General features: G+C 40.4%; 1 protein-coding gene across 2 annotated transcripts in view; it reads left to right on the top strand.

The window, feature by feature from the left end:
- The window catches only part of DNM3 (dynamin 3), a 499,914-nt gene that overhangs the window by 247,643 nt on the left and 227,723 nt on the right, over nt 1-24,548 (top strand). For both annotated transcript variants that reach the window (XM_077277662.1, XM_077277661.1), the window contains exon 12: nt 23,978-24,087. In XM_077277662.1, the coding sequence (XP_077133777.1) occupies nt 23,978-24,087 (110 nt within the window). The remainder of the gene's footprint in view (nt 1-23,977; nt 24,088-24,548) is intronic.

Here is a 24,548-nt window from a genome sequence, read left to right as displayed (position 1 = left end):
ATCACCTATATATCATCTGTTGCAATGTATAGTTATCATCACCACCCCCAATGGGGCTCATCATTTTGTTTTCCCTATATCAGACATAAGGACAATTTTATAGGAAGCCAATTAATCTACAGTTATCTTTTTGGAGAATGGGAGCAAACGACAATGCTTAGAGATCTTGTCTCATATAAAACATCATATACAGTTTTTTACTTGCACCTTATATCAGCTTTTGTTCTTGTTACCATCATATGTGTCTTAATCTTTTGGCAGTTTGTACATGTGGTCCGATCTGTGGACACCATGGTATAGAAAAAGATGACATGAGCAGAATGATATATTGGTTTGTAAGAAAAGATTCACAATAACTTGTATTTTATTCATGGAAATCCCTAGTGTTTGTATGAGTCCAGTAGGCGGTCCTATTTGACCACTTAATAGGACCGCCCATAGGACTCATAGGCATAGACACACCAGGGAACTTGAATAAAATGCAAGTTTTACTGATCCTTTCCAAGAAAAATGTACATCAGTCTGTTCACCTCCTCCCGCTGTATACTCTATCATCCTGTCTACAGATCTGATGCCATTTTCAAAACAAGTTCCCTTCAAGAAGTGGATCAAAAAAAGTTACTAGACTATTTTTCCAGACATAAGGATAATATAGGAATGACTACTTTATTTTAAAAATGTTAAAGGTCATAAATGTGTCACGATTGAGGAGTTTGTTATTTGGAGACTCAAGGCAGAGATTTAACAAAACTGTGAAAAATTATTCATGGTGTTTACTGTGGGCTAAGGCCATTTTTCCAGTTTGAAGGTTTTAATGTATGAGGCCCATTATTATCTATGGTTATATTCACACTTACATGGTGAATTTTATTCATTGCTGTATATCAATGTTGCCCTGATTGACTTGTAATGGGGTCTCTTGGATCTCTTCACGGTGCCTGTGGATTTGATGTGAAGGACAGCGCTGGGCTCAGCTCACCAGTTTTTAAGATACTTATTGCCAGTAAGTGTGAAGATACTTGTCTACACCAAAAGACTGAAACATGCACAAACCTAACAGTTCTTGTCGCTAAAAGTTTTCTCTGGATCACGAGAAGGTAACTTTGACAGAGGTTGAGTTCTACTGTTTTAACTTGAGGGGGTCTTAATATCTACTTGATACTGAGTTGTGTAAGGACCATGGGAGGAATTCTGTGCATGTAGGGTCTTAAAAACACCAGAGTACCCCTACAGTCATAACTCTTACATTTTAATGTATTGAAAGAGCAGCACATCATGTAGTGTGTGTGGCAAATGTTTTTGAATCACACTTCTAACCAACAATCCCCACTAAAACACACCCAAAAGTACCCAGACTCCTCCGTCAGAGTGCACCATGATGATTCTGGTAGGATTTTGAGTAGGCCATTGGCAAATGATTCTGGGGGCACATAGAATTAGTAGGTCCCAAGCTTTGTCACAGATTTCAATCACATTCATATCCACATCACGTTGAAGCCATCTGTCAGCTATTTTATATATACAGTGGGGCAAAAAAGTATTTAGTCATTCAGCAATAGTGCAAGTTCCACCACTTAAAAAGATGAGAGGCGTCTGTAATTTACATCATAAGTAGACCTCAACTATGGGAGACAAACTGAGAAATAAAAATCCAGAAAATCACATTGTCTGTTTTTTTATCATTTTATTTGCATATTATGGTGGAAAATAAGTATTTGGTCTAAAACAAAATTTCGTCTCAATACTTTGTAATATATCCTTTGTTGGCAATGACAGAGGTCAAACATTTTCTGTAAGTCTTCACAAGGTTGCCACACACTGTTGTTGGTATTTTGGCCCATTCCTCCATGCAGATCTCCTCTAGAGCATTGATGTTTTTGGCTTTTCGCTTGGCAACACGGACTTTCAACTCCCTCCAAAGGTTTTCTATAGGGTTGAGATCTGGAGACTGGCTAGGCCACTCCAGGACCTTGAAATGCTTCTTACGAAGCCACTCCTTCGTTGCCCTGGCGGTGTGCTTTGGATCATTGTCATGTTGAAAGACCCAGCCACGTTTCATCTTCAATGCCCTTGCTGATGGAAGGAGGTTTGCACTCAAAATCTCACGATACATGGCCCCATTCATTCTTTCATGTACCCGGATCAGTCGTCCTGGCCCCTTTGCAGAGAAACAGCCCCAAAGCATGATGTTTCCACCACCATGCTTTACAGTAGGTATGGTGTTTGATGGATGCAACTCAGTATTCTTTTTCCTCCAAACACGACAAGTTGTGTTTCTACCAAACAGTTCCAGTTTGGTTTCATCAGACCATAGGACATTCTCCCAAAACTCCTCTGGATCATCCAAGTGCTCTCTAGCAAACTTCAGACGGGCCCGGACATGTACTGGCTTAAGCAGTGGGACATGTCTGGCACTGCAGGATCTGAGTCCATGGTGGCATAGTGTGTTACTTATGGTAGGCCTTGTTACATTGGTCCCAGCTCTCTGCAGTTCATTCACTAGGTCCCCCCGCGTGGTTCTGGGATTTTTGCTCACCGTTCTTGTGATCATTCTGACCCCACGGGGTGGGATTTTGCGTGGAGCCCCAGATCGAGGGAGATTATCAGTGGTCTTGAATGTCTTCCATTTTCTAATTATTGCTCCCACTGTTGATTTCTTCACTCCAAGCTGCTTGGCTATTGCAGATTCAGTCTTCCCAGCCTGGTGCAGTGCTACAATTTTGTTTCTGGTGTCCTTTGACAGCTCTTTGGTCTTCACCATAGTGGAGTTTGGAGTCAGACTGTTTGAGGGTGTGCACAGGTGTCTTTTTATACTGATAACAAGTTTAAACAGGTGCCATTACTACAGGTAATGAGTGGAGGAAAGAGGAGACTCTTAAAGAAGAAGTTACAGGTCTGTGAGAGCCAGAAATCTTGATTGTTTGTTTCTGACCAAATACTTATTTTCCACCATAATATGCAAATAAAATGATAAAAAAACAGACAATGTGATTTTCTGGATTTTTATTTCTCAGTTTGTCTCCCATAGTTGAGGTCTACCTATGATGTAAATTACAGACGCCTCTCATCTTTTTAAGTGGTGGAACTTGCACTATTGCTGACTGACTAAATACTTTTTTGCCCCACTGTATATAGCCATCTTTAATCACCATGCAGTACAGGTCAAGTAGGTAACAAAAGACATCAAACAACAGCAGTCGGTGGCATTAAAGTCAACTATGTGACAAAGTGGAAATCTATGATATCTGAAGTTTCCTAATGTATTATAGATGACACTAGCCAACATCCATAAAACAGCACATATTGTCAGGGTTACCTAGGGCAGTGATTTTCAACCTTTTTTGAGCCGCGGCACACTTTTTATACTTAAAAAATCCCGGGGCACACCACCAACCAAAATGGCACAAAATGACACTAAAACAGTACATATTCTACATATAGTTAATAATATAGATTCTAAATGTATTTATACTCACTCAGTGTGAAGCCTGGGCCTGTTTCGATAAACACAAAAGGGATATCCTGGCAGGAATGGTGGAAAGACACACACAGCTCTTCCTCAACAGTTCTCAGTCTCTCCCTGTTTTTAGTTTTTTTTTGTGCACATGCCCTAACCCTAACCCTAACCCTACCCCTAACCCTAGTTCTAACCCTAGTTCTAACCCTAACCCTAGTGGAAAAAGAAAAAAATATATTTTCTTTTTTTTTATTATTGTCCCTACCTATGGGGGTGATAAGGGGGGGTCATTTACTTTTTACTATTTATTTTTTTATTTTGATCACTGTGATAGGTTATATCTCAGTGATCAAAATATACCTGGAACGAATCTGCCACCCGGCAGATTCGGCGGGCGCACTGCGCATGCGCCCACCATTTTGGAAGATGGCGGCGCCCATGGAGAAGACGGACGGACACTGGGAGGCCCGGTAAGTATGAGGGGGGGATCTGAGCATGGGGGGTGGATCGGAGGACGGGGGTGGCATCAGAGCACGGGGGGAGCGGGCAGAAGGACGGGGGAGCGGACAGGACGACGGAGGGGCGGACAGGACGACGGAGGGGAGCGGAGCACCGGACGGAGGACTGGAGAGGAGATCAGTGGTGGTGGGGGGGTACATAAGTGTTTCCAGCCATGGCCGATGATATTGCAGCATCGGCCATGGCTGGATTGTAATATTTCACCAGTTTTTTAGGTGAAATATTACAAATCGCTCTGATTGGCAGTTTCACTTTCAACAGCCAATCAGAGCGATCGTAGCCACGAGGGGGTGAAGCCACCCCCCCTTGGGTAAAATACCACTCCCCCTGTCCCTGCAGATCGGGTGAAATTGGAGTTAACCCTTTCACCCGATCTGCAGGGACGCGATCACTCCATGACGCCACATAGGCGTCATGGGTCGGATTGGCACCGACTTTCATGACGCCTACGGTGGCGTCAAAGGTCGGGAAGGGGTTAATGAGCTGTTGCTGACTTAATGATTATACACAGCATTATTGGTGGGCATTACCTTGGCAGCGGGCAAATGCGAGAGTCTCTCCACTCTCAGGATGACGCGCCGGCCTCGGTGACGTCATTAAGTCGCGCGAGCGTTCAAAGCTCGCGCATGTGTTATTCCGCGACTGCGCATCGCTGCGCATTGCCGGGGAACAAAACAAAGGGGGCACCATAGTTTGGGGAACTTTCCCCGCGGCACACCCGACCATGTGTCGCGGCACACTAGTGTGCCGCGGAACACTGGTTGAAAATCACTGACCTAGGGCATCCAAGATTAGCTACAGTGCCATGGGTTGTAAACTTCGATTATGTTGCGCACCGTGAACATAGGACCATCAAGATCTCTGGACTTGGACTTGTAACCTTGAGATTATTCATATTTTTCAACAGTTTTGGTTCTCAAGTCCTCAAACAGTTCTCTTCTCTGCTTCCTGTTCTCTATTCTTAGTGTGGCACACAGCCACACAATGCAAAGATTGACACAACTTCTCCATTTTTTGCCACAGATGAGTTTGAGCAAGCATCACATGCTTGAAACAATGTTATTTACCCACAATTTTGGAAAGGTGCTAACAATTTTGTCTGGCCCGTGTTGGGTGTTTTGTGTGAAATTATGTCTAGTTTGCCCTTTTTTCTCTGCTTTTATTGCATTATTCTAGTACACACAAATTAAATAAACATTTGTATAACAAAACATGTGTAATTGCAATACGTTTCTGGGAGAAATACTTTAGCTTCTGGAACAATTTCAAGGGTGTCAACACTTTTGACCATGAAAAAAAAATCCAGAAAATCACATTGTATGATTTTTACATAATTATTGTGCAGAAAGACAACTTAATATTTGGCACAAAAATCTTTGTTTGCAATTAAAGTGATCAGACGTTTCCTGTAGTTCTTGATCAAGTTTGAACACCCTGCAATGGGAATTTTGGCCCATTCCTCCATACAAATCTCCAGATCTTTCAGATTTCAGGGCTGTCGCTAAGCAACATTGAGTTTCAGCCCCCTCCAAAGATTTTCTATTGGGTTTAGGTCTGGAGACTGGCTGGACCTTGAGATGCTTCTTACGGAGCCACTCTTTAGTTGCCCTGGCTGTGTATTTCGGATTACTGTCATGCTGAAAGACCCAGCCACAACCCATCTTCAATGCTCTGATAGAGGAAAAGAGGTTGTTGGCCACAATCTTGCTATACATGACCACATCCATTCTCCCTTCAATATGGTGCAGTTGTCCTTGTCACCTTTGCAGAAAAGCACCTCTAAACCATGATGTTTCCTCCACCATGTTTCATGGTTGGGACAGTGTTCTTGGGTTGTACTCATCCTTCTTCTTCCTCCAAACATGGCGAGTGGAGTTGATACCAAAAAGTTCTATTTCGGTTTCATCTGACCACATGACCTTCTCAGATGCCTCCTCTGTATCATCCACATAGTCAATGGCGAACTTCAAATGGGCCTGGACATATGCAGGCATGAGCAGGGAGACCTTGCCTGCGGGATTTTAATCCATGACGACATAGTGTGTTACTAACAGTCATTTTTGATCTCTTCAGATCGTTGACCAGGTCCTCCTGTGTAGTTCTGGGCTGATTCTTGACCTTTATCAGAATCATCCTTACCTCATGAAGCGAAATCTTGCATGGAGCCCCAGACCGAGGAAGATTGGCAGTCATCTTGTGTTTCTTCCATTTTCTAATAATTGTGCAAACAGTGGTTGCCTTCTCACCAAGCTGCTTGCTATTGTCCTGTAGCCTATCCCAGCCTTGTGCAGATCTACAATATTGTCCCTGGTGTCTTTAGATAGCTCTTTAGTCTTAGCCATAGCGGAGAGGTTGGAGTAAAGATTGATTGAGTGTGTGGACAAATGTCTTTTATACAGGTAACGAGTTCAAACAGGTGCAATTAATACAGGTAATGAGTGCAGTGTATTAGGGCTTCTTAAAGAAAAACTAACAGGTCTGTGAGAGACAGAATTCTTGCTGGTTGGTAGGTCATGTCAGCTTTTTTATATATATACATATAGGAAGCATTTTTAGTGCCATTTTTGTGTCACTAAATCTAACCATGGTTGGTAAATGTGACACATTATATGTACTGTATTTTATATCACTCTATATAGAATTTCAAAGTAACATTAAGTCTCATAAAAATGCAAAACAAAAAATTCCCTCCAAGAAACACTGTTAAAAAAGGTAATGAGAAATGTGGCATTTCTCACAAAATATGTGTGAATTCAACCTACTGGTGTTAAAAAAATGAAACTATGTTAAAAAGTAGGATATGAAAACATGCGGTTAGAAGGTTTAAACATGTCTTCCCAGGTGTCCTTCAACCCACAGCAGACATGTATGACATTTGTGGCTTTTGTGGCTTGCATGTTTGGTACTTCTGTCCAGTTCAAATTAATTCAGTTATCCAAGATTGAAGCCTCGGTCAGACCGAGCTTTGTTGTTTTGTTCTCCAGATGTCTGTTACAACTCTGAGGTATGCAATGGATTGTTAACTTTCTTCACTTCCTAGCAAGCCACATTCTTTGCTCAACTCAGACAACTACTGGAATAAGACAAAATTCACATGTCCTTATTTTATGGTCCGTGTTTGGACTGCAATACCTGGATCAACTGCGAGTCTCTTGACTAAAACTACTAGTGTCATAGACATATAGGAGAGTGTCAGCAGACACATGGTTGGTCCATACATGGATGTGTGAATTCAGCGCAAGCATCTAATGGATGCTGTCAACACTAATTAACACAAAATAGCGAAAATAACAAACATATATATACAAAAAGATATCCTGGTTAGTAGCTAACCACTAAGTGTTTAAAGCAATTGTCTGGAATTATTTTAAAATATCCTGTTTTCTTTTTTGCAGAAACCTCATAATACTACCAGTAGTCAAGAGTGGCACACATTCTCCAACCAGCACATATTATGACGATATATCATTTTTTAAAAACCCTGATATACCCATACATGCAATACTACTTAAGCAGTGTACCTTATTTATACTCAGCATTAAGCAACTCAATATGCAAAATTAATATATACATCCATATGTTGATATTTTAAAGATATTAATGCTTTACGCTTTATCTGCAGTACTTTATCCCCTTCATACCGCAGGCCATTTTCGTTTTTGCATTTCTATTTTTTTGCTTCCCTTCTTCCCAGAGCTGTAATGAGTTGTACTTTTAAACAACACCATTGGTTTTACCACATAGTGTACAAGAAAACGTGAAATTATTTATTTATTTTCCCATGTTCACTAAATGACATAACTTAACTGTGATTATAATTCTTCAGGCCATTACGAGTTCATAGATACCAAACATGTATAGGTTCTTTTGTATTTAAGAGATGAGAAAAATACAAATTTGTTTAAAAAAAAAATAAATAAATTTAGTAATTTTACGAAACCCGTAGCTTCTCCATTTTCCATGATCTGAGACTGGGTGAGGGGGCTTTTTTTGCAGACCGAGCTGACATTCTTAGTAGTACAATTTTGGTGTAGATACGATCTCTTGATCTCCCGTTATTGCATTTTAATGCAATGTTTACCAATCAGATTAATTCTTTTTATATATTGACAGATCGGGCGATTCTGAAAGCGAAGTTACCAAATATGTGTATTTTTATGTATTTTTAATTGTTTTATTTTGAATGGGGGGTGATTTGAACTTTTATATATATATATATATATATATATATATATATATATATATATATATATATATTTTTTATGTTTTAAAAAATATTTCTTTATTACTTTTCACTTGCCTCAATAGTCTCCATGAGAGACTAGAAGCTGCGATAATTCAATCACTTGTACCACACATAGCAGGGCTCATAGCAATCCGGCAATGACAACCACAGGGGTCTGCTGTAGACCCCATATTTTTATGCCAACCCATTGGTGACCCAGAGATTGACAGTGGCATTTAACATGTTAACAGCTGTGGTTGGATTGCAATTCCACCCGCACCTGTTATGGGCACATGTCAACTTTTCAAATCAGCTAAAATGTGCCGGAAAAATTGTGGGCTCATTGCCGGAGCCAGCAGCAAGTAGGGTTAGCCAAAGGGGTTAAAATATTAAGTATTAATATTAATTGTATCACTTAATATTGAACAAAATTATATATGCTGACATCCATTTATATACAGTATGAGCCTGCATGCAGCCTCAATATATACCCTAAGAGCTGACACACAGCCCTCTCTTTAAAGTATGATTCCCCACATAGCCTCCTATATACAATATAAGCCTCAACAAAGCCCCCTATATACAGTATGCCATCTCTATATGCACTGCTATTTTGATGTCTAGCCACAGATTTCCAATTATGTTCAGATCAGGTGGACTGTGAGGGTCATTGTAAAACCTTCAGCTTGTGCCTTTTAAGGTAGTCTATTGTGGATTTGTTTTATCTACTGCCCCCCAGAACTAGCCATCTCCACCTTTCTCGACCACGTCACCACCTGGCTACTTCATTTCCTCTCTGTTGACATCCCCACTAACACCATGGGTGATTTCAATATCCCCATTGACACTTCCACCTCAGCTGCCTCTAAATTTTTATCACTGACTGCCTCCTTCGGCCTCACTCAATGGTCCTCCGAGGCCACTCACAAAGATGGCCACATGCTGGACCTCATCTTCACCAGCCTCTGCTCCCTTACTAATCTCATTAACACACCCCTCCCCCTGTCTGACCACAAACTACTGACATTCTCTTCCCTCTCCTCTCCTAGTGTGCAACCCCCACTCCACAAACTCACTCACCCTCGCAGAAATCTCAAACATCTCAACTTACAATCACTCTCTGAGTCCCTTCTCCCTCTTACAGACATAGCCTCCCTTCATGACACAGATGTTGCTTCCACTTTTTATAACACCAAAATAACAGCAACACTCAAAGCGGCCGTCCCGCTCATGCATAGCAAAACTCGTACACTCAACAGGCAGCCCTGGCTGACCAGCCTGACCAAAGAACTAAGACAGGCTTCCAGGATCAATGAGCGGAGATGGAAGCGATCCCGCTCTGCCGACCACTTCACTGCATACAAGCAGTCCCTCGCCAGCTTTAAGTACATGCTCACTGCCGCAAAACAAACTTAATTCTCATCTCTCATATCCTCCCTGTCTCACAACCCTAAACAACTTTTCAGCACTTTCAATTCTCTACTCCGTCCCCCTGCACTCCCTCCCTCCCCTCTCATTTCTGCTGAAGAATTTGCCTCTTTCTTTAAACAGAATATCGATACGATCAGAGAAAGCTTTGGCCACAGCGCCCACTGTCCCTCTTAGTTGCTCAACCCTGCTCCTCCAAAACCAGCTTCTCCACCATGACCAAAGATCAGCTCTCCACCCTCCTGTCAAGATCACACCTCACCACCTGCATGCTCGACCCGCTCCCATCCCACCTCATCCCTAAACTTTCCGCGGTCTTCATCCCAACCCTAGCGCACCTATTCAACCTCTCACTCACAACAGGTGTCTTCCCCTCATCCTTCAAGCATGCCAAGATCCCACCCATCCTCAAAAAGCCCTCCCTCGACCCATCCTCTGTCTATCTATCACCCGATATCTCTTCTCCCTTATGCCTCCAAATTACTGGAGCAACACGTTCATCTTGAACTGTCCTCCCACCTCTCCTCCTGCTCCCTCTTTGATTGGTTGCAATCTGGCTTCCGTCCCCATCACTCAACTGAAACTGCCCTAACTAAAGTCACCAATGACCTACTAACTGCCAGGAGCAAGTGACACTATTCTGTCCTCCTCCTGGACCTGTCTTCTGCCTTCGACACTGTGGACCACTCCCTTCTGATACAGATCCTCTCATCTCTTGGCATCACAGACTTGGCCCTATCCTGGATCTCGTCATATCTGACAGACCGAACATTCAGTGTCTCCCTCCCCCACACCACCTCCTCACTTCGCCCCTTGTCAGTCGGTGTTCTAGGACCCCTACTCTTCTCCATCTACACCTTCTGCCTTGGACAGCTCATAGAATCCCACGGTATGCAGTACCATCTCTACGCTGATCTACCTATCTGGACCTGACCTCACCTCCTTACTTACCAAAATCTCACACTGTCTGCTATTTCAGCCTTCTTTTCTGCTCACTTTCTACAACTGAACATGGACAAAACAGAATTCATCATCTTTCCCCCATCTCACTCTACCTCTCCACCAGACCTATCCATCAATGTCAATGGCTGCTCACTTTCCCCAGTCCCACACGCCCGGTGCCTCGGGGTGATCCTCAACTCTGCCCTCTCTTTTGAGCCACATATCCAAGCCCCTGCCTCCTCCTGCCGTCTCAAACTAAAAAATATTTCCCGGATCCGCGCATTCCTTGACTGCGACACCACAAAAACACTAGTGCATGCCCATATCATCATCCGCCTTGACTACTGCAACCTCCTACTCTCTGGACTCCCCTCTAGCACTCTGGCACCACTCCAATCCATCCTACACTCTGCTGCCCGACTAATCTATCTGTCTCCCCGCCATTCCCCAGCCTTTCCTCTATGCCAAGCCCTTCACTGGCTTACTATCACCCAGAGACTCCAGTTCAAAACCCCCACAATGACATACAAAGCCATCCACAACCTATCTCCTCCATACATCTGTGACATGGTCTCCCGGTACCTACCTACACGCAACCTCCGATCCTCTCAAGACCTCCTTCTCTACTCCCCTCTCATCTCTTCTTTCCACAACCGCATCCAAGACGTCGCTTGATCACCCGCTGACATCGCTGGATCGTTGTGTGTGACAGCGATCCAGCGATGTGTTCGCTTGTAACCAGGGTAAACATCGGGTAACTAAGCGCAGGGCTGCGCTTAGTAACCCGATGTTTACCCTGGTTACCAGCGTAAACGTTAAAAAAACAAACAGTACATACTTACATTCCGGTGTCTGTCCCCGGCGTCTCAGCTTCTCTGCACTGTGTGAGCGCCTGCCGGCCGGAAAGCGAGCGCAGCGGTGACGCGGTGACGTCACCGCTCTGCTTTCCGGCTATGGTGCTTACACAGTGGAGAGAAGCTGAGACGCCGGGGACAGACACCGGAATGTAAGTATGTACTGTTTGTTTTTTTAACGTTTACGATGGTAACCAGGGTAAACATCGGGTTACTAAGCGCGGCCTTGCGCTTAGTTACCCGATGTTTACCCTGGTTACCCGGGGACTTCGGCATCGCTCCAGCGCCGTGATTGCAAAGTGTGACCGCAGTCTACGACGCTGGAGCGATAATCATACGACGCTGCGACGTCACGGATCGTGCCGTCGTAGCGACGAAAATTGCACTGTGTGACAGTACCCTTACTACTTCATGGCAAACAAAACAAAGCTGCCCATACAAAAGAAAATTTGCGTTCAATGTAACAAAATGATATAGATCACTGCTGCTGTTATAAATGTTTTTCAGCTAAGTTGCAGCACACTAGAGAAGAGCAAATCGATTTGATGCAAATCAAATTTGTATGCAATATTATGAAATTTGAAGATCTTGTGGAATTCAAATTTGCCATTTAATGCACAAGAATCGCCCTGAAAATGCCCATTTACAATTTATACACTAAAGAAAATTGAATCAACCACAGAAGGCACACTTGATCTCAGGCGTTATCCCCATAATGCCTTGCTGCTATCACATCACATAGAATAGCACAGTCAAGTGTTACACCCTTTTTGGCAAAGGTAGAATAATTGGGGTTAAAAAGATTCTCAAAAATTAACTATAATAGTGTGTAAAATGTATAAAAAATGTCAATGTAAAAAAGTAAAGAAAAAAGAACATACAACAGCTAAGAAAGTGTGAGATGCTTGCAGCAGCAGAAGCACTACCACCACTACTGACTGCAGCCATCTACGCAATAGTAATCGGAAATTCAGGCCACAGTTGGCTTCCTTTCACTCTAGCAAGTGTATAAATGTGGAGGACGCTATGGCATATATGGCACATTGCTTGTTCCAGTCACAGGAGGATAAAGTTACCTCTGACAACGACACCATCAGTTTGAGGCTGCCGTCACACTAGCAGTATTTGGTCAGTATTTTACATCAGTATTTGTAAGCCAAAACCAGGAGTGGAACAATTAGAGGAAAAGTATAATAGAAACATATGCACCACTTCTGCATTTATCACCCACTCCTGGTTTTGGCTTACAAATACTGATGTAAAATACTGACCAAATACTGCTAGTGTGACGGCAGCCTGAGTCAGTGTTCTGCACAGAACAGTCTACCTATATTATAAAGATGGATACTTCTTTGGCCTTTCTTTAATTTGAAATAATAAACATAAAACATTTGTCAGTACACTGTATTATTAAATGTGCTGTTGGTTTATGCTAGGTTACCATCCATTTATATGGTGACATCTCTTTGACATTATCAAGGCTGTGTTTTGTTTTAAAAAACTGGAAAGGGGTTGTATACACTCCTAGAAGGCCCCAAAGTATTACACACTTCTTTTCAGAACAAGTAGAGACATTGGTGTATTGCCATCTCAAAAGAATTGATTTGTTCTGAATCAAGATATTTGGAAAAATTAATTGAACCTTGAAAATTGAAATTTCAAAAGGTTCGATCATATCTAGTGCACATTTTTTTCTTGTCTGATAGCCAATTAAGTGATGTGATCACAGTAAAAATAAAAGAATATTTAGGACAGAAAATCTGAATCAGTTATGAGTCATTAAGCAAATGTTGCTGTTATAAGAACTGATTGATTGTTTTAGTCCATTTACATGATGTTGGTGGTTTACAGGTTGCTGGTAACATGTACAGTGCCTTGAAAAAGTATTCATACCTTGTAAACTTTTTCACATTTTTCACGTTATATACACAAATGTATTTACTGTACTTAGTATCTTATGTAATATCCAAACACAAAGTAGCAAGTATTTTTGAAATGAATAGTAAATTATACATGGTTTTCTAATTATTAAAAAAATATAAATCTGAAAATTGTGACTTACATTTGTATTCAGCCCCCCATGTCAATACTATGTAGGTTCATCTTTCACTGCCATTACTGCTGCATGTCTTTTGGGGTATGTCTCCACCAGCTTGGCACATCTAGCAGAGATGTCAAACTTAAATACACAGAGGGACAAAATGTAAAACTTTCACAACGTCATGGGCCAACCTTGATATTTATTAAAACAATGTTTACCATTAAGGACATTTTCCCTTATCATCAAATATAATGATGAACCTTTTCATATGGAAATAAATTTAACCCCTTTACCCCCAAGAATAGTTTGCACGTTAATGACCGGGCCAATTTTTACAATTCTGACCACTGTCCTTTTAGGAGGTTATAACTTTGGAACGCTTCAACGGATCCTGGTGATTCTGACATTGTTTGAGATGAAATATTGTACTTCAGTGGTAAAATTTCTTTGATATGACTTGTGTTTATTTGTGAAAAAAAAAAGGAAATTTGGAGAAAATTTTGAAAACTTCGCAATTTTCCAACTTTGAATTTTCTTGCCCTTAAATCACACAGATATGTCACACAAAATACATAATAAGTAACATTTCCCACATGTCTACTTTACATCAGCACAATTTTGGAACCACATTTTTTTTTAGGGAGTTATAAGGGTTAAAAGTTGACCAGCGATTTCTCATTTTTACAACACCATTTTTTTTAGGGACCACATCACATTTGAAGTCACTTTGAGGGGTCTATATGATAGAAAATACCCAAAAGTGACAACATTCTAAAAACTGCACCCCTCAAGGTGCTCAAAACCACATTCAAGAAGTTTATTAACCCTTCAGGTGCTTCCCATGAATTTATGGAATGTTTAAAAAAATGAACATTTAACTTTTTTTCGCAAAAAATTTACTTCAGATCCAATTTGGTTTTTTTTACCAAGGGTAACAGGAGAAATTTAACCCCAAAAGTTGTTGTACAATTTGTCCTGAGTACGCTGATACCCCATATGTGGGGGTAAACCACTGTTTGGGCGCATGGCAGAGCTTGGAAGGGAAGGAGCACCGTTTGACTTTTCAGTGCAAAATTGGCTAGAATTGAGATCGGACGCCGTGTCGCGTTTGGAGAGCCCCTGATGTGCCTAAACAGTGGAAACCCCCCACAAGTAACTCCATTTTGGAAAGTAGACCACTAAGGAACTTATCTAGATGTGTGGTGACGAGCACTTTGAACCCCCAAGTGCTTCACAGAAGTTTATAACTTCTGCCCCCCGAGGAAGCGAGGAGCGAAACGCGCGTTGGGGCTCCAGTGCGGCATGTGGGCACTTTAGACATGGGTAAGGAATCTCCTTGTCATTTCGGCTTATGCTGGCTTTGATCCCAGCTGGGGTTATTATACCCTAAGGTTCACATATGAGGGGGTGATATGTTTTAGTTTTTTACTCTCATTATGGTTTATAAAACCCTTTCTCTACTAGACATAATTTGCACCTATTCATTGTTATATATTTGGTGCATTTTTTAGTCCGTTTACAGTGGATTATTTATATATTATGTGTCTCATATGATGCTTTCCCACCCATTCTGTGTATGTATACTTTTTGCCCATGGTGTTGCTACACGGATTTGATTTGTCATTGCCCGCCTGATTTTATTGAGATTTATTTTTCTTTTTTGTCGAGTGTGTTATTTAAATTTCCTATCTATGTCCTGGTCAGTAAGGCTAGGTTCACATTGCGTTAGGGCAATCCGTTTAGCGCATAGCGCTAGCGGGTTGCGCTAACGCAATGCTTCCCTAGGGTCCTCGTTCGGTGTCCCCGCTAGCGCAGATCCCCGATCTGCACTAGCGAGGAACGGACCTCGGGCGCGCCGCGGACGCTGCAAGCAGCGTCCGAGGTCCGTCACTCAAATGACGCGACATCGCTAGCGCACGCCCAATGTGGCAATGTGACCCTAGCCTTACTGTTTAATAGAGACCTGTTATATACTTATTTTTTGACTGGACATTTTGATGTTTTCACACTTGTTGAAATAATAGGGATGTAAGCTCTCTGATTTGTTCTCTTCTCAAGTTATTTACAGAAGTTTATAATGTAGAGCCGTAAAAGTAAAAAATCATATTTTTTTCGCAAAAATGATCTTTTCGCCCCCAATTTTTTATTTTCTCAAGGATAGCAGTAGAAATTAGACCCTAAAAGTTGTTGTGCAATTTGTCCAATTTGTACGCTGATACCCCATGTGTGGGGGGAAACACCGTTTCGGCGCATGGCAGAGCTTGGAAGGGAAGGAGCGCCATTTTGGAATGCAGACTTTGATGGAATGGTCTGCGTGCGTCACGTTGCATTTGGTGTTGTTCAAAAGTACAATGGTGTCGTTCAAAAGTACAACTTGTCTTGCAAACAACAAGCCCTCACGTGGCCATTTTGATGGAAAAATGCAATAGTTATGGCTCTGGGAAGAAGGTGAGCAAAAAAATGAAAATGCAAAAACGAAAATACCTCCGGGGGTTAAGGGCTTAATATTAGTTTCAGCACAATAGGAGGTGCAGAAGCTTTGTAGCTTTAATACAGAAAGGTGCCAGGGTTATATCACATATATACTGTATTATATATTAACAAGCAAATCTAGCAGTGAAGAGTTTTGTAACCTTTTATTTCAGATCTCTGTGTTCATCGCAGGGGGCCATACGTAGGACCACTTTTTACCACACAGACCTCAATCTGTCTATCACCTCCCACTGTCTATTAAGTGGAGTCCTCTTAACTTATGTCAGGCCTCAGTCTCTCAGATCCTATTCCTCTATTATGACCCTGCATTCATGGGTCTTAAAGCCTCCTCTCGTTAGGCCATCATTGTAAAGGGAAGCTATCATCAGAAAATGACTTATCGTTTAAATGTTTTTCCTTCTATCACAATCTGTATTAAAAATAATAGAAATCTTGCCCCGATACAAATTAGATAGCTGTCGGCCAAACTGCCATTCAGCTGACAGCCATCTCTCCCGACTCACAGATAACCACGTGAGCTCATGCTCTTTTGTTCTCTATGAGAAAGCCGCTGACAGTCTCTTCTGGCAGTGGCTTGTCGCCACACAGAACAAAAGGATCGGCCATTTGAAGTTCAGCAGGCCGGATACTTCGCTTCTGCAACATCATCTGTCAGGGGAGAATTGGAAGATCCCTATGCACATTAGAAAATTCGTTGATCCCACTAAAATCTATGGGTTAGGCTAAATTTGTGGGAAATGTCAATGTGGGCCTTTAGTTTTTCACCTAACACCAATCCTATGGCTTCAGGGTATTGCAACAGTATTTGTAAGCCAAAGTCAGGAATGGAACCTACAGAGAAAAAAACTATAACTAAAAGACTCACACATCTGTGTTTTGGATCAGATCCTGCTTTCAGCTTACAAATATTGATGTGTTAATAAAACCTTAGCAGACAAACTGCCTTGGCCTCCAGTCTCCCACTGCTCCTTAGGTTGGCATCAGATTCCAGTAAGTCACAACTCATCTTGGGTGGCATGGGCCCCAGTCCTATTCGTAGCAAAGGCCAACAGCAGCGCCAATGGCATTGCACACCAACCATCTGTATTTTCTCCTATTGGCGCCAACCTTTCTTTTACACTCTTAACAGCTCTTGGCTGTAGTTTATTGTGACATTGTGGCACAGCACCTCAGTGACACCATGCACATCCTCCTGGAAATCCCAGGTCCTTCTTGGTCTTGCTGCACTTTATGTGCCTCCTTATGCAGCTGGCAACCAAGATTACAATTATTGAAGCCAACTGCAACTTCCTTATCCAGAGGCAACACAAAGCATCATAATCCACTCGTTATCCTGCTAACGAATCAGTGTTATGTACAAAGTTTCATTTAAGCAATAGAGGTTATGCAGGCAGAAGCAAAAAAACAATGAGCAAGGTAAAAACACTGTCTCCAGGGTAAATTGATGAGTCCACTTAAGGAACATGCAAACAATTAAAAGATATATCTATTGTCCATATCCAAAAACTGGAGGGTATACAGTTGAGCCCATCCATCCTAATAGAAACTCAGCTGCAGAAAATGTGATTTAATCTGCAGCAACACTGCTAAATAAGAGAACTTCTCCTAAAAGTAATGTACTGTATATAACACCATAAGAAGAACAGCAAATACCAGTATAGAATTAATGCAGGGCATGACTAAATGTTAGTAAATATCAAAATTATCTTTATTATTTCATTTAAAAACATTACAAAGGCACAAAAGTAGGAAAAATTAAAAATGGGAGGGGACCTGATCAGTGCAATCAATACATTACATATATAATCAATTTATCCATTGAAAGCAATACACTAAATGAAGCAAAGTAGTAAGTATACATATATGCAATACATACATGTGAGGGCAATAGAGTGAAGATTAGATAGGCTTTCTTGGATAAACAATTAAAACTTGTACATTACCAAAATGACCATAAGACCAGGCAACCACCCACAACCTGAAGCGCATTGCATCCCTAGAAAAAGCATAGATGCGAAACCTGCATCAGGTTTTGGATGGCTGCCTAATCTTATGAGCATTTTGGTAAAATACAAGTTTTGATTGTTTATCCAGGAAAAGCTGCCTACCATTAACTCTTTTGCTCTCATATGTAAAACTACACAACTACATCAATTGATACATTGATTATATAACCTGGGTGTAGAATTATTATGCAGGTGAGTATTTTGACCATTTGATCCTTATTATGCAGATTTTCTAACTCCTTGCTGTATAAATTTGAATTATTATTTGATGAAGCAGATCAGGTAGTGTGTATTTGTATAATGAGGGAGGTACAGCCTAAGGATACATACCCTTTATCAAAGTGTGCAGAATTATTAGGCAGCTTGTTTTCCCCAGGCAAAATTGGCCAAAAAAAAAAAGATTTAATTGACTCTGAAAACTCAAAAATTGTTAAGTCTTACAGAGCGATGGAGCATTTGGAAATTGCTAAGATATTGTGTCGTCATCACAGAACCATCAAAAGTTTTGTGCACCATATCTCCCAAAGATTTGAGAAGAATCAAATATGAAGCGACCAGGAAGCCATTATCCTCCTGTCATGTAATATTCCAGGACTGTGATCTACCTGGAGTTCCCAGAAGCACAAGGCGTTCAGTACTCAGGAGCAAGGCTGATGTAAGGGAGGCTGAAACTCGACCACCGTTGAAGAAGACACAGAAGTAGAAACATCAAGACTGGGTCAAGAAATGTCTGAAGACAGATTTTATTTAAAGGTTTCATGGACTGATGAGAGCGACTCTTGATGGACCAGATGGATGGGCTTGTAGCTACATCAGTAATGGACACAGACCTCCACTTCCACTCAGACGCTAGCAAGGTGGAGGTGAAAACTGCTATGGGCTAGTATTATTAAAGATGAGCTAGTTGCATCTTTTCATGTAGAAGATGTACTCATAATCAACTCCCAAACTTACAGTTTTTAAGACACATTCTTCAAGCAGTAGTACAGGGAAAGTCTACATCATTCAAGTAAGCCATGATTTTCATGCTGGACAATGCTCCATTGCAGCATCGAAGTCTCCACTACTTGGCTAGTCAGTAATGGCCCTAAAGTTCAAAGAATATTGACATGGCCCCTTCCTCATCTGACTTAATCCCTAATGAGAACTTGTGGACTTTTCTTAAACAGGAGGTTTTTGATAAAGGAAAACAGTCGCCTCTCTGAGCAGTGTCTGGGAGGCTGCGGTTGGTGCTGAACAAAAGATTCATCATCAACAGGTTAAGAAATTGACAGTCTCCATAGATGGAAGGACTGTTATTAAAAAGAAGTTGTGTAACAGTTACTGATATTTTTATGTAATTCTTAGAAATGTAGTTTTGTACAATTTGAGCTGTTAGGTTATTATTCTCACTGTAAGGCCAGGGTCACGCTAGAGAGGAATACGGACGTATGAGAGGCGCAAAAAAAACACATTGCACACTGACCAGTATTTCTCTATGGGGCAGCTCCTATGTGCTGCATATTTCTCGTTTGTATTTTACGGGCTGAGAAAATCGCAGCATGCTGCGTTTGCCAGCGTATTGCGCAAAATATCCGCCAATGAAAGTCTACGTGGGTGAGAAAAATACAGATTACACACGGACCACACGTCTGCCTTGCGAGAAATACGCACCGGTGTTCTATAGAACAGCCGGTAATTCAGTGCGGTGTACAGTAAAAACACACTGACAGGTTAGAATAGAATAGATAAAATAAATGTCTACACATAGAAAGGTAAATACTGTATATATATATATATATATATATATATATATATATATGTCAGTGAGACACACATATATATATATATATTATATTTCATACAGCGCTAGATAGCAGAAAAGCAGGTAATTCAATTGCCGGCTTTTGCTATCTCCTTATCAAACCCGACAGGATATGAGACATGGTTTACATACAATAAACCATTTCATATCCGTTATATTTTTACATATTCCTCACTAACAATGTTAGTAGTGTGTGTGTGTGCAAAATTTGGGAGCTCTAGGTGTTAAAATAAATGGTTAAATCACGGAAAAAAATGGTGTGGGCTCCCTGAAAAACTCCCATGCTAGAGTTCATATGAGGTTATGCCAGCAGGAGGCGCAGCACTGCAAGTCTAGGTAGCTACATTCCACTGCATTCCATTCATTCCCCAGTTTTTACAGTCAGGAGCAGCTGCATTAGCAAGCTTCTGCTTGTAAAATTATTTAACCCCTTCAGATGGATTTACATCGTGGGACATGACTGTACACCGGAGAGGTATGGGATATTGTTGTTTTTTATTTTAACTTTTTTTCAGAAGACAAGGGTTGTCATTTGGATTGAGCATATAATAAAGCTATTACAACACTATGTGTATTTATTTAATTAAAATACATTTTTCCTAATGTGTGTGTGTTTTTTTAAACCCTTTATTAATATTGGATTAATAATGGATAGGTGTCTTATTGACACCTCTCCATTATTAACCAGGCTTAATGTCACCTTACAATAGCAATGTGACATTAAACCTTTCTTAAACCCTTATTACCCCATATCCCACCGCTACTCGGGAGTGGGAAGAGAGAGGCTAAGTGCCAGAATAGGCGCATCTTACAGATGTGCCTTTTCTGGGGTGGCTGGGGGCAGATGTTTTTAACCGGGGGGGCAATAACCATAGCCCCTCTCTAGGCTTTTAATATCTGCCCTCAGTCACTGGCTTTCCCACTCTGGCGGAGAAAATTGCACGGGAGCCCACATCAGTTTTTTCCGTGATTTAACCATTTATTTTAACACCTAGAACCCCCAAATTTTGCACACACACACTACTAACATTATTAGTGAGGAATATGTAAAAATATAATGGATATGACATGGTTTACTGTATGTAAACCGTATACTAAATACAACTACTATATTAAATCATATACGGACAAAGAATCACCCTTAAGAACTAATGATACCTCCTCAAAGAAAAGGGTGAAAAAAATTGGGACATACAAAACCAATATGGTAAAAATGTATAAATTTTTATTAAATAATGTTTTTTAAAAAACACATTAAGAAAGGGGAAAACAAGAAACATCAGAACAATACAGAGAAACCCCCATTGTGCAATAATTGGAGAGGGCTAAAAGACATAATAATATGCAAATAAAGGGGTACACGAATAAATCCTCTAACATATAGCCAACATCTATTCTGCAAACATGCATTTAGTAAAGATGAAAGTAAGGCAAAAAAAGAGGAATAAAATTACATAAGTACCCTATAACATAAAACAGTCCATACCCAGTAATAACCTGCTAGCTCCAACGCACGTTTCACCTGGACGTAGCTTTTTCAAGGAGTGAAGGAAGAAGAGGAAGGGGAATAATTTATATACAAGGTGGGCCAATAAGAGGCTGTGGCGGCGATAGAACAGCTGACGCATAATTAGTGTAACATACATATATAAACCATCGTGAGAAATAAGATAAAAGGGTTTAAAAATAATCCCAAATCCCATGTTTTGAAAAAAGGCATGTGAATTAAACATAAAATATAAAAAGAGCAAGTATAGATAAACTTAAGTGTATAATCCAAACCGGAAGTGACATATCGAGTGAGATCCTATTCAAAATGTTCCTGTGAAATAAATAAATTCCATGCCCATAGCATGAAACAACCTAAACCCAATAAAAATAAGTGATGAGGTTAATAATATCAGAGACAGACGCGATACAAATCAGAACGCATCTGACCCGCAAACTGGAAGTGAAAGAGCCAATAGCGCTGAAAGAAATAAACAACAAATTGAAATGAAATCAAGGTGACATATAGATATGGACCCATGGAGCACCAATAAAGAAAATCGCATCAATAATAAAAAACAAAGTACATAAATAAATGATATACTGTGCTCATAAACGGAGGCTTGATGACCCATGACCCGGAAGTGATATCTACGAAATGGAAGTGAAAAAACGCCATATTTGAGGTGGAATACACTTGAGCCAGATATATACCCTGCGCTTGATGGCAAAAACGCACATACTCTCAGAAATACGATAAATACAAATGAACATGCATCAAAAATATAAAGCAAGAATAAAATACAAACAAATATACTTCTACAACAAATAACAGGTAACTATATATATCTGATTACAATACAGACATCACAATAAACATAGAACATGAAGTGAAGTGAACACGCCTGCGCACGGTGAAGAAATATAATAATACTAATAATGAATAAAAAGGGACAAAATGGTAGCGAGAATCTTGTAATTAGATGATGGAAGTCATTCAATCACATTGCCACAGCAACACTGGACCAGAGACATGAAAGAAGAACTAAAAAACCGTGTATGTAAACCATGTCTCATATCCTGTCGGGTTTGATAAGGAGATAGCAAAAGCCGGCAATTGAATTACCGGCTTTTCTGCTATCTAGCTCTGTATTAAATATATATATATATATATATATATATATATATATATATATATATATATATATATATATATATATATATATGTCTCACTATATATATATAGACTGTATATATGTTTTCACAAATATTTGAGCCCATGGATCCATTCTATGTCCATTTTGCAAGCCGGCGAGAAAATCTCGCCGTACATATGCCATACAGATGACACACGGATAATTTTTTGAGAAAAAATTGCATCCTCGCATTGAATACGGATCACTGTTCAGGAACATTTCTGCGTATTACGCCTGCAAAAAATGGACCGTATTTCCCTACGCTAAGTGTGACACCGGCCTAACAGATGAAAATAAACAATTGTGATGGAAAAATTTACATTTTTCATTTAGTTGCATAATAATTCTTAACACTGATAGTTGCTAATTATTATTAACGCATAGATATTTTCCCAAGAAAGACAAAACCTCACTTTTACTTTCTAAAATATTCAGGTTTATTAACCTTTTGGGTTGACCAACAAAACTATAGTTGTTCAATGATAAAATAAACCATCAAAAATACAAATTGCTTAATAATTGTGCACACATTGTATGTAATATGTTGGTTGTTCTGATCAGGCCACCTGCCATTTTAACTATATATTTATTATGCTTTGCTTATATAGCACCATCATGTTGCGTAGCACTTTATATACGTTTTCATTGCTGTCCTCAATGGGGATCACAATCTATGTTCCCTATCGGTATGTCATTAGAGTGTTGAAGAAAACTGGAGGAAACCACGCAAACATGGAGAGAACACACAAGCTCCTTGCAGATGTTGTCCTTGGTGAGATATGAAACCAGAACCCCACCACGACAAAGCAGAAGTGCTAACCACTGAGCCACCGTGCTGTTAAATTATTCCTACCCTTGTGTCTTTTTAATGTTTTAAAATTAAATTCTAAAGAATATTTTTATATTTTGTTTTCACTTAGTCCTACATCAATTCTATATTGGTATTTGCGGGAATAAAGATATTACGCTTTGGAGAAAGTCCAAAATAGCCTCCAAGGTTTTTCAGTTATGTAACTCTAAGTAAGTAAGCTTTTTTGGGGGCAAAGATTAGCCATTACCAGGGTGATTAATACATTTTCATGCAATTCTGGATTTAAATATTAAGAGCCTACTTCTACCAGCTGTATAGCAATTTTAGTAAATAGAGAAGTGGAGGCAAAATTTATTCTGAAAGTTTGGACATCTGAATGAATGTGTGGCACAGTCCAATTGGCTGCCTACCGAGTTTTCTGATTCGGGAATTCTAATTTATAACTACTACAGGTTTTCTGGGTAAGTTCATGCTTGCAGTCATGAGAAGAGCATATAATGCATTTATTCATGATGAAATGGCAGCGTTCTCTGAAGACGGTGGCGCTGTGCTTTCTCAGATATTCCTTGACCAGCTAGTAGACCTTTCCTGCTGCCAAGCTCATTTAGGTTTAATTGAGGTGAAGGAAGTAATGCTGTGCAATGCTGGCTCTATGTAAGACCTCTACTGTATCCAAGCTTATTAGTTTGTTTTTGCTTCTTCTTTCCATGTAGGAAAAAGAGAAGAAGTACATGCTACCGTTGGACAATCTGAAAATCCGTGATGTGGAAAAAGGCTTCATGTCCAGCAAACACATCTTTGCACTGTTCAACACCGAGCAACGGTATGATGGGGAAAATCCCAAAATTAAACTATGACAAACTTTATATGATCCCAGAGAAACTTTTTTCTTTTTTTTTTTCAATGTATCCAAAAATAATTATCAAATGTTGTTTCCCATCAAAGTCCCTGATGGAGAAATAAACTACATTTTAATGATTACACCATGATTTCTGTCAACTGGACCAGGATGCCCTATTGCCATCACATAGAAGAGGTGATTAATTAGCTAATATTTGGCTAATACTACAATTCTTACTGTTAATGACGCACCCACAGGGCAGTGGGGTACTCGGTTGTTGTGGATTCTGTTTGTGGGCTCCCTCTGGTGGTTACTGCTGGTACTGGGTGACTTTGGTGGGTTGCGGCCTTGGTTTCCACCTGTCCATCAGAGGCTGGGTGTTTCCTATTTTACCTGGCCTTTCTGTCATTCCCTTGCCGGCTATCAATGTATTCAGATGTGCT

The sequence above is a fragment of the Ranitomeya variabilis genome, chromosome 8, assembly GCF_051348905.1.
Source record: "Ranitomeya variabilis isolate aRanVar5 chromosome 8, aRanVar5.hap1, whole genome shotgun sequence".
NCBI lineage: Eukaryota > Metazoa > Chordata > Amphibia > Anura > Dendrobatidae > Ranitomeya > Ranitomeya variabilis.
The sequence above is the reverse complement of the archived record's forward strand: the minus strand, read 5'-3'. Positions and strand labels throughout refer to the sequence as shown.